The sequence below is a fragment of the Callorhinchus milii genome, unplaced genomic scaffold (assembly GCF_018977255.1).
Source record: "Callorhinchus milii isolate IMCB2004 unplaced genomic scaffold, IMCB_Cmil_1.0 Scaffold20, whole genome shotgun sequence".
Lineage (NCBI taxonomy): Eukaryota > Metazoa > Chordata > Chondrichthyes > Chimaeriformes > Callorhinchidae > Callorhinchus > Callorhinchus milii.
The window spans coordinates 3,399,161-3,411,215 of NW_024704761.1; the positions used below are offsets into that span (position 1 = coordinate 3,399,161).

At 40.5% G+C, this 12,055-nt stretch overlaps 1 protein-coding gene across 1 annotated transcript in view; it reads right to left on the reverse strand.

The window, feature by feature from the left end:
- Positions 1-12,055, reverse strand: part of aspscr1 (ASPSCR1 tether for SLC2A4, UBX domain containing) — a 67,377-nt gene that overhangs the window by 21,221 nt on the left and 34,101 nt on the right. The window contains exons 9-13 of the mRNA XM_042342532.1: positions 10,427-10,581; positions 9,764-9,845; positions 8,671-8,737; positions 4,772-4,834; positions 1,730-1,782 (exon numbers count right to left, since the gene is read on the reverse strand). Coding sequence (XP_042198466.1) covers positions 1,730-1,782; positions 4,772-4,834; positions 8,671-8,737; positions 9,764-9,845; positions 10,427-10,581 — 420 coding nt within the window. The remainder of the gene's footprint in view (positions 1-1,729; positions 1,783-4,771; positions 4,835-8,670; positions 8,738-9,763; positions 9,846-10,426; positions 10,582-12,055) is intronic.

Sequence of the window (12,055 nt, forward strand, 5' to 3'; positions counted from 1 at the left end):
AAGTTTCGTTGTTAATTTGCAATCGAGCTGGGTTAATATCTTACCGTAAATTTTACATTTTGACATTGAAAAGTCAAAGGACAAAAGAGACTAGGATGCAGAAGCCCCTTCGCTAATTTGATCTCATCTCTTCGTAGTGCTAACCCTAATGTGTTTCCATTACAGCACAAGGCCAGTGTCTTAGCCTTCAACCACCTTTCCTCATAACCTCGTCCCAGCTGTCGATTACCCTCTGTGCCACGTTCCACCGATTGAAATCTAAAGCATTGGTTACAATCGACTTCAATAGCATTCAAAGCTCAATGATACAGAGGAATACGGCAGCTCATGCTAAACAAGTGAAAATGAAAATTGTTGCCCCACTAACAATTCTGTACTTGCTGCTCATTCCTTACAACAGTAGCAGTAGCAGAATAAAACTGCATCAATCTAAACATAAAAGTAGCGTGGGTTTGCTGTGATCTTCAGAATTGAACATAGGGCAAGATATCTGAAATGTAGACAATATAAAGAAAGCATGCCTGACATCACAATCCTTTTGATGTGGCTAGCCTCAAACAGCAATTGGGTGGAGGCAAAAAATCTGAAACCCTGGTACATGACAGATGATGCTGCAGGGTGGATCTAAAAGTCAGTGGTAATTAACACACACCTTTGGAAAATGAAGAACCTATACTTTATTGTGAACACTGCACTATTATCTGGCCCATCGGTATGAAAGCTTGTATAAAATCACCCCATCCACAGATAACCATTATCTCACAGAAAAATACACAATCCCACAAAGGGTCAATCACTTCTACCCCACTCACGCTTCAACATGAGAGGGTAGTCAAAGCCAAGAAGGCTGACTGTGAGGGTGAATGGGTGCATCTCACTTCCAGTCAGTTGACTAAGTTGCTGTCTGTGGGTTATTACTAACTGATCTGGCCAGACTTACCACTGCTTTTGAGCTGATTCCAAAATAAAATGTTTTTTTTTCATACTTTTGGGGGAGTTTAAAGGGAGGCTGGGGAAAAGGTCCTTTTATAGAAATGTCAATAAGCCCTTGTGGAAAATGAGAACAAGGTGCTCAGAAAATGGTTGAAACTGCACAGGGTCTTGAATATTTTCCATGAGGGCTTCCGAAAAGCATGAGCAACATCGAAGCTTTCACAATTGCTCTCTGCCACATTACCGTTCATGAACACCGCCAAGCTAAAGCACCCAAGACACCGTTCAAAAACAATGTACAGGTACAGCAGATAGCTTGATCTGGGCACTTCATAGTTGCTACCAAAAGATTACATTTTTAAGAGTTACATTCTGAAATATTTCTGCCTTTTACTCGGGAGGCTAGAGGAAATTTCTGCTCCCCTTGGGTTTATTATAGGGAATAATTTTGCTCACAAGAGTGCTCCACCTGGTGCATCAAAGACACAAACATTTTCTTGCTATGGTGGCAGTGCATTAAAGATGAGATATAATTACAGAAATCGGTAATTATACATAATTGCAAAAGCTCTTTAGTCCTTTAAATGCTTCCTCAAATGTCTTCGTTTGGGCCCGAAAATGTTTCTGTGGCTGGTTGTTTGGTAGAAAGTTGGCATGAGCTGATGCCAGCTCTCACTCGCCCTATTCTGTCTTGCAACGAAACGTACTTTTCAAAATGAAGGATTCTAGAATTTTTTGTGCCCATGAATAGATTTTAAAAGAGAAATAAAAGCAAACCTTTACAATATGTTCTTACCTGGAATAGTGTCTCAGTTAAGTCATCAAGAAGTACTTTAGGTGGTGCCATAACTGGAAAGAGAGAGACCATTATGAGAGAAAAACAGAAACAGTATCCCAATAGGTTCACTGACTTGTGCAGAGAAACAGGATAACAGGTATTGTTGACCCAATAGAAGCTACTGCAATATCTTAAGGCTGTATCAGTGACAGGGCTCCACCACGATTCATACCCGCTCAATGCAGAAAATAGACATGATAAGGCGCTATATCAAATGCAAAGATTATTATTATTACTGCATTTGGGTGAAGGATCCCAAGAAAACTTGGAACAGGAAAAGTGCAGAACAAAACTGTACATATGGGGGAAAGTAGATATTGCACTTAGTCTTTTGGTATCGGAGAAAGTATTGAGGCAGTGTAAAGGAACCTCATTCACCATGAGCACAAGTGACCAGGCTTTATGTTATCGGTAACTTTGTTTGCTGTTTTATAGGCTGCACTGCAATCCACTGGCTACTTTCAAACAGCATTTCTATTCTTATCACTGACACTGCAGACCAGACACTGCGTGGGATACTTTGGGTAGTAGCATCTTGGAACATTGTGCGCGTGTGTTTTTTTTAAAAAATAAGCTCCCCAGAAATGCAATAAAAATAAAATTAAAACAAAAAACTCTTCAAGCACAGAGAGTTCTTTAATACTTGCCATTGTGCCCGGTGAGCTGCCTCTCATCTTTCTCCAGATTCCACTAACCTGGCTACACTCCCAGCTCGGCCCTGCTCCCAGCCCCATATAACGGCAAGGTTATCAGAAGTTTTTTTTGCAGTAAGTTTAAATGCGCCTCGATTCTAACCTGCCGGTGAAAATGTCCCGTTTTGCAGCATTAAGCGGCTGGGAAAAGGAGAAACACTGCAGTGTACATAGGTGTTTTTCCAACCGAAAAATCTCTACGTTCACAAAGAGATTCAGCAAAGTGGCTGGATAACTCAAAAACAAGTTCTAATGGTAATTTCTCACACGCCTTTATGCCTTGCCATCACTCTGATAGCTATACAAGGAGATCACTCATTCACTGATTCCGCTTTCCAGGCTCCGGAACCGCAAGGCAAAGCAATGCAAGTTGGAAGCTTCAGGAATCCACTTCACCCATCAAGTTGCCCCACAATGGTGAGCAAAGTTTACACAGTGCACTAAGTAGCTGGCAACACAGGCTTGAAGGGGGCTTTGAAGCTAACATCTGCATCCTGCCTTAGATTCCCTATCTTGGGAACCAGATTGTAATCTTCCTGGGTAGATTTCCCAATCAAATTCTAGACGTGTGCACAGGATCGAGTTACTCCCCCCAGGGAGGGCAAACAAACAGGATGAAACGTTACAGATCTTTCTGGCAGTTGTTCATGGAATCTCACTCATTCCAGGACGGATACTGAAGCACGGCCTCAAACCTGGCATTAACTCGATCACACAAAGTTATACAAACAATAATAAATCCTTACAATTGATATAGTGCCTTTCATGTTAGGGGAAACGTCTTAAAAGTGCTTTGCATGATACATTGTAAAGTGTATTGATGGTGGATTTTTTGTAGGCAAACGTGGCAGCCCATTTGAACAAGGCAAGCCGTGAAGTCAATGATCAATTTTATCCGGGGGATTGCTGACATCGGGAGAAACCCTGTCTTCTTTTTGAATAGAGCCATGAGTTTTTTAACGTCCACCTGAATAGGCAGAGGAAGAAGCACTTAACCTCACATCTGAAGGATGGCAATGCTGGGAAACACCCAGCATTGTAGTGGAGTGTCAGCCTAGACTACACGAGTTCAAAGTCCTGACATGGCACTTGAATTCACAACCTTCTGACTCGGAGACAACAGTGCTACCAACTGAGCCAGGTAAGTTCTCGATGGACCCGGGTCAAATCTCCCCCACCCCCTGCCCACCCCACTTCACTGACTGATATTGTTTCCCTATCCTCAAAACTGCCTATGTGAACAATTTACGCTCCACAGCAGAGACCTACAGTTCTAATTTGAAGCTCAGCAGCTGTCTCCTCTCCACTGCAGAGAACCAAGGCAATCTCACTTCAAAACAAGCCTTTTGGTATCCACAGACCAATTCAAATTTCCACATGTGTTGCACAAATGGCACTTTTCAAATGAAATATTTACATTCTGAGTTTTGCCGAGAGATTAAATTAAATGACTTGGTATAGACATCGCTATCTGCAGCATATTTGTTCAACAGATTTACATTGTTTGTGGCGTGGGAAGAGAAAGAGGGTGAAAGGGGAGGGGGGGTGGGGGAGAGAGGGAGATGAGGGAAGGAAAAGCGATATTACGCATTTCAAACATGATCTACCATTGAAATGAATACGAATTTTAAACTTCGTTTCACCTCTTGAAACTTTCCTCAGAGCTATTCCCCCGGCACATATAATGGTGTGAGCACTTGACAGAAGGATAGCCCATTAAATTCTCATCAGTGGATTCTTTTAACCAAGTGGGTACCAATAGGACAGTATACAAGGAATAGCCATTGTGCTCTTGTAAAAGAGCTCCCATTATATATATGTATATAATATAGATATATATATAATAGATAGGGACACAAAACAGGGGGAACTCTAAAAAGTATTAATAATCAGATGTAATGGTTCAGAAAAGAATAGGCTCAGTATGAATTAATCAGAATGCAACCCAAATATGAAGGAATTTACATTAGGATCCCATTATGTCAGTGGCCTGATATCACGAAAAAGTTTACTAACTAAAGAAAAATGAAAATGCACCCCACCCCATGCAAAAAGCACAACATATTTTACATTTACGATTACTATCATTTTGATACGAACGCCAGTGGCAGCCTCAATGGGGAGGTTTTATCAGATGTGAGTGGATTGTCTGGGCTGAAGCGAGGAAACCTTTCCAACGTGGTGCCTCGTGGTGTCCCAACCAAGAAGTTGGACTGATATTTCTGAAGATGTATCAACCCTCTTCTTCCCCCAACACAGAAAGGCAAATAAATATGTCTTATTGAACTACCAAAACCATTGTACTTACATAAATAAAAGGGAACCTCTGGGTGCTTGAGGTGCATCTTCACAAACTGTTTCAATGCTGCAACTGTTAAAAAAAAATAAACTTTCATTATTTATAAACTGTTTCGGCCACAAGATATACAGTCACTCCACTTTACAATATATTCTGTGAAGCGCTTTGGCATGTCTCAATAACGTGATAAGGCGCTATATCAAATGCAGGGATTATTATTATAATAAACCTGTAAAGCTTGGGCGGGGGCTGGAAAAAGTGCGTTTGCATTACTTCAGCAGAAAGACTGGATTTTGAAGTCCTGATAAGAACTACTTTGGCGATTCCCATAACTATGCAATTGAGGTTCTACACTGGATGCCCATTATGTGCATCATTGGACGTAAAAAAACATCAGTGCACAGAAGGCGTTTGGATTTTAAGAGAAGTCACAAAATAGTTTTTTTTAAACACACTACAGGAATGGTTTTGAGCACAGACAGCGCTAATCTGCTTCTTATTTCACTTGTAAGAAAGAGCCAAGCAAGTTGATTAGCACCAGGTCTTTCTCCCTCATAATACTGTCTGACAAAGGTTACAAAAAGTTTGCTATAATCAAACAAGCAGATTCTGAAACAAGGTTTATTTAGGCAAAGCATTTAATTCCCCCCAAAAAATGAAATTTATTTTGGATACTGGAATCAAGACTTGCAACTCGAGGGATAGTTTTGCCGCTTGTGTCTGATCTGAATGTGGAAACTCAGCTGGTACTCTCACCTTCTAAAATCCTAAGAGCTAAACATGCGAAGGAATTAAGTGTTGTGCTGTTACAGATAGGCCCAAATGGAAAAATTTTACTCAAGATGATAGCACATAGCCTGATGTAGATGCAGACTGCCCGAATCGGATGTAAGGTGCAATTGTGTAAGTTGTCTTGTGCTGATATGAGAGTACAACTAGTTGGAGTCTGAGATTAGGACTTGGTTCTAAGAATGAGAGCGAATGCAACTGTATACTCCTACAGAACCAATTTATGGCGGGGAAAAACCCCAAAATAGATTGACAGTGAACAACAGGCCCCACATTACATTTCTGTGAGTTACACACATCCATACTAACTCTCAGTCTCAGGAACACAAGCATCGCACTTCTTTCACAATGCACAGTTTCATACTTAACGCTTCCAACAAATAATGCCTCGTGAATTTTCCTCTCTAATTTAGGGAAAAAAAACAATTTGGTCAAAAGAAAAAAAATCCTAATTTCTATTTTATCAAACAACTTATGTATTGGCTAATTAAACTCTCTAACACAGTGGCTCCACTTGATTTGTTCTTGTATTAGACCGAAGGAAATGTAACGGGAGGAGACAAACATTTCAGGAATGTTCAACTACTTTTTACTGGAAGTCTCTAATAAAATCAAACCAAACCAAGACTAAAAAGGATTGACTTCAAAGGCAAGTGGAAGTTCACTAAATGTCTGATGCCTATTTAACCCTTTGAAGGCTCGCACAGCTTATTTCGCATAGCATCTGCAACAAACGCTCAATATTCTTGTGGTCGTTCTTATGACAATTCACTGACAGAAAAGTGCAGAACATTTTAATTCATAAGATTTCTGGACAAATGGAGCCTGGTTAGTCTGTGCATTGCTGCATAAGTGTTGCTGCAGAGGCCAAAGGGTTAACAACACTTCCTTTTTTAAAAAAACACGTTACATCCCAGTGATTCATTCACAAAAGTTTTCTTCATTGCACTGTCATCCTATTGCACAACTCTGGCAACACATCTACTAACGTTCAGAAAAGCTGCTTATCCAGGGACAGACGGAAACTACTTTATAAAGTTGTATAAATGTAATGCGGGATTCAAATTTCCTTACAAAATGGCTAATTTGTAGTCTAAGGGGGAAAATATTCTTACTCAAATAATCCTTGCTTTTGATGCAACGCCTTTCAAGTTAGGAGGACGTCTCAAAACGTTTAACAGAACTTATTGCAAAGTGTAGTGACTGTATTTTGCAGGCAACTGTGGCAGACAGTCTACTGCTGTGTCCCACCAAAAAACTGTGAAGCGAATGACAAATTTTATTTGGGGGATTGTTGGCCAGAACACAGGCAGAGAAACTCCCTTCTCTTTTTGAACAACTTAACTTAATGGCAGAGCAACAATCCTGACGAGTACTTAACTTGGCTGCCATCGATAAGATTTGATTTAACTGCACCTTAGAAATAATGAAGATTTTCCCGTTTACATTACCTGGTTTGAAACCAATGTAGCAAAGTTATTGATCACTCCCTGAAGCACATTCATTCCTTTCTGATATTCAATCAGAACTGCATTTTCTCAAAATCACAATCATCTTAATAACTTGAGAAACAAAGCAAAGGATCTAAAGTTAAAGTCCTTCAAATGACATGAAATGGATATTTATTTTAAGGAGGAGAAGCAAGACTTGAAAAGCTCTGGCCTGGCACATGGACAAGTCTCTTTCAATCCTTTTGTTCAGATCCCAGTGTTTTGTTATGAAACATGAGAGTTACCTGATGGCACGAGGTAGGGAGCAAAGGTGGGCATATGATGAACTCAAAACAGAAATCTTCCATTTATTTCCCATTTATGAAAGCTTGCTGTGCACAGGTTGGCCTGCAGCACTTCCCTACAGAAAACTAGTCACTCACTACCTTTGACAGTAAATTCTTGTGAAGCGCTTTGTGATGTTTCGATGCGATAAATCACCATATCAAATGCAAGGATTATTAGTGAAGGAGAGGTGGCTCAATTACTTACAGCCAAAACATGTTACGTATGCCTTCACTCTTTCCCACCCCCCCAGCTAAATTTATATTTCACTTTCTCCCTCTTCAGGCTCCTTGTTCCTAACTTATAAACGTGTGCTAGGAGGTGCACAGAAATACTCTCTCCCCGAACAAGAACTCAATGTGCGGCAAATGACAGGTTAAACCTTGAATGCGAAAGTAGAATTTACCCAATTTTTATAAATACGATTTCAATGCAATTTACCTTGCGCCTTTCACAGCAAAGAGGAGGTCTCAAAGCACTCGTTAACTCTTTCGCTGGCATCTGTTTGAACTTCAGCTACTTCAGGTAGGATTAGCCTTTCACAACAGTGTCAGGACAATGGACACTGTGTAAAGTGATCAGGTTTCTGATGGGTCCAGAGATGAAAATTATGCCACTCTTCCTTTTGTCTGCCTTTCTAACCACAACTGAGAACAGAACCAGTCTCTTCTTTGAGTAATGAATACTCTGCCTGTGTTTTTTTTCCCTGAACATCTTCCCTAATTATTTCCTCTGATCTTGGAATGACAAATTGAATTTGAGAGACAAAGATTCAAACAAAGATCATTCCTTAATTGACAATATTCTCACGTTATATCTATTATGTTGAATTTCTGTTTTGTTGCCCAAATCCCCTGAGTCACTTTGAGATTTAAGAGCTAAATGTTTTCTCAGTATCTACTGTATCAATCGCACTCAGGAAAGACACTGCTACAAGCAAAATGAAAGGCAAAACACAAGACACACAATTCTACAGATTAAGGAAGGAAAAAAAAAGCATCTTTATAGCCTTCGTTATCGAAACATCTCGAAGCACTTCACAAGCAATTACCGTGAAGCGCAGTGACTGTTTTTCTACCAGTGATTTGAGAAGCATGAAGTGAACAGAGAATTAATTTGGGCGAGTATTGGCCAGAACAATGTGAAGCAACTCCCTTCTCTTTTTGAATAGCATCACTTTAATCTTTAACGTCCACCTGAAGAGGTAGATGGAATCTAAATGTCGTCTCTCGGTAGAAAGACAATAACTCAGACAGCACTGCACCGCACAAGATCCCTATGTACTGCACGAAGATTTGCACTTCTTAAGATAACTGGAAAAATAAGCACAACTAAATACTTCACCTGTTTCCAGAGGTCGGAAGAAACCTTGCAAGACGGATCCATCAGGAAATTGCACTCGTATTGTAACCTGTTTGGCCACAAAGGAGAAATAAGGTCAAAACTGAATGCAATTCCTTGCAAATCCACCAAAATCCTGAAGCTTGATCGAATTTACTGTGTACAAACAACAACTTTTGATTTTGACGTATAAGAGTTTTGTTTGTTAAATATTAATTTAAAAAGTGCTATGTTTGTTCTTGGTTTTGCCGAGTTTGGCCCGTGTCGTCACCGAGCATGTGACTGCAGGCTCGCGCTAATTCCGATTAGTTAAGTCTGCCGCAAATTGGCAAAAAGCACGAAACCAACATTCAATTACATCTATGCAGGGGAATAAAACGGATTGTTTCTTCTAAGGGAAGGATCAAACGCATTTTATAAATAGAATTAGCTGTTGTGGTTTTATAAACTGCCAGCAATGCCTGACTTGTACCCTCTACGGGACAGAATGCATGTTGAAATGGATTCTTCAGAGCAGCCTCAATGTGCTGGAAGGAAAAAATAGCCTTCAAATTCAGAGCTGCTCAAAGCCTTACAAGGATCCAATGCAATAGTGAAAGTTCGCCATTCGAATTGGCTACTGACTTAAGGGGAACCAACATCTAGAGGGAGTGCTTTTTTCCTTGAGTTATTCCCACTGGAAGTAAAGAAAAATATCTTCCTCAAAAGTAGGAATCCTCACTTCTGGATTGTGTTCACCAGTCTGCTCTGGTGATGTATGCTCCTGGGAGGGGCAGGCTTGAATATACAAACTTGACAGTCAACTGAGACGAACCCAGCCCAGCCCCGAGAGAGTTCCTTGCTGTGCAAAACCCCCAACAAAAACAGGCTCAATGTTGCCAAACAATTCTTGGAATTGAAGCCTCCTGAGTCCTGGAATAAATTCTGTTGTTGATCTTCGAAGATTCTTCATGTCATCTTTCAGGCAGTGGGCCAAAACCCAAAAAGGTCTTCACCATAAAGATGCAGTTATAGTATTTGGTGGCTGCACCTTATTTTGATGCTGAAGTGTAGCTTTGAGATGTTATTGGGCACTGGGAATAGTACACTCGCTAACCTTGGGGTATCGCTGTGTTTTTTCTTTCATCTGAGCTTCCCGCATGGCTTTGGTTATGAGTGGCGCCTCCTCCAAACGACGTCTGAGCACAAACAGAACCATTAAATGGACGGTGAAAAACCAGTAAAAGAAATTCCTTCCAACTCTGCATATAGACTGGATTAAAATATAACATTAAACTGACATTTGTGTGTTAATTAACTAGAACCACACGAGGATGACCTATGAGGAATGACTACGGCTTCAGCCTTGAAAAGAGGGTATCTCGGGGAGCTATGTACAGAGGTAAGGTGCTAAATGGAATTGAGAAAACAAACTGAAAATAATACTTTCAGGTATTCTGAGACAACTGGACATGAGGACAGTGGCTCAGATTTGAGAAGAACAGACATCAGGAAACATTTCCTTTCAAAGCTGGAATAGGTTTCTAGGAAATATGCTGGATACCAGGGACTGGACTCATTTAACAAACAGCTTAAAAATTGAGAAACCTGTGTCACTCCTGGAGATGCCAAAAAGACTCCCCCAAGGGGTTTGGATGAAGAAGGTTCTTTGTCCTATTTGACGTCATCTGTCCAACAATACCCACTCCACCCACTTCCTATTACAGCGCCAAGACATTTCGGTACAAGGTGCAATTTAAAAACAAAACTGGAATTTTACCGCTCGCTCTTTAGTTCTGCAAAACGTTTTCTGACGTCGTCCATAGTAATCTCGAAGAAATCATCTGCTGGTTCCTCAAAAGCCCTCGACGCATCTCCCCCAGAGCTATGCTGCTTCAAATCCGGATGGTAAATGAGTGCCTCTCGGTCAACAGTCTTCAAAACAATCAAGAAATTGTCAGTATAATTCAGTGTTATCCAGTCAAACTCTGCCCGTTAATTACAAAAGCATTTTTAAGCTCTTTTTTCCAACCATAAAAAATAAAGATGACCATTAGCAAAACTGTACAAAACATTTCAAAGCAACTAGAAATGACATTACAGGCTTCAATGCTGAAGATAATATGTTGTTAAATATCTAAGATTTTCAATAGAAAGATGTGGGAAGCTTGAAGGGACAGACAGCTGCAGATTACTTTTGTGAAGCTCCAAACAAGGTCTGGGCGATTAAGACAAGCACGTGGAATAGAATGTAATCAGGAAATTTACTCTACAGGATGTGGTATTCCGCCCCATTAAGTACAGTCTAGCTCTTTAAAAGAGCCATTCAATTCTGATACCTTTCTTTCCCCAAATATTCATCCAATTCCCTGATGAAACCCAAAATTAATTCTGCTTCAAGCTGTTTTTGGTAGGGTGTCCTAGATCCTGACAATGCTCTAGGTGGTAAAAAAAAATTGCTTTTCACCGCTATTATTTGTTTTTTGTTGGCATATCAGAAAAACATTCCACAATAAGTGGGATCCCATCCCACGGAGGGGGATTTCAAGGAAATGTATTACAAGAAGTTCAATAGAATTCATCGGGAAGGCTTTGTAAATACCCAATTGTTCCCTTCCAGCAGCGACTCCATTTTCTTTTATTGAAGTGTGGTTTATAGAGACTGCTGGTGGCCCAGTTTACACTGCACTACAGGCTCACAGCAGGATGTCTGTACTCGTTAAACCAATTCTCAAAACAAGCAGAAAAAAAACACAGGTCGGTAAATAAGAATAATGACGTCTAAATTGGGAATGAAAGTGAAGCGATTCCAGGAACATTTCCAATTGCGGCAGACTGGCTTTCAGCAACCGCAGAAAATACGGGGCAGAAGATTTGAAACTAACGACTGCAGTTTATAGCGAATGCATCAGATCACCATGCTGGCTGGAGAGGCAGACTTTAATGCTGCTTTGAAAGCAATGTCGCTAATTTGCGGACAATTATACTGGCCAACACAGCCTAATAGCAACCCTCCTTCGGCTATAAACTTTACTTGTATTGTGTTAGGAAAAAAACTGTGCTGAGCCAAATGACAACTCGCCCCATCTTGTGGGAAAAATAATGTTTAAGGTATGCAAACTGCTTTTACTGCACGACTGTAATTTAACCCAGTGTCTTTTTGCAGTCTAAAGAAAGGAAAATAACAATGCTCTGGAGGGAAACAAAGTAGGTGGGTCAGAATTTATACTCTGAGCTTCATCACACTTCGATGAAGCCAAACATCAGATTCTTTCACCAAACTTCCAAGGGATTGAGCCAGACAAAATCAAAGGTAACATCGCAATCAATCCAAAAAAGGCCGAACTTCACAGCTCATCCTTGCTGATCAGCCATTACAGCTCATACACTGCAGACCAACGCTTCAGAC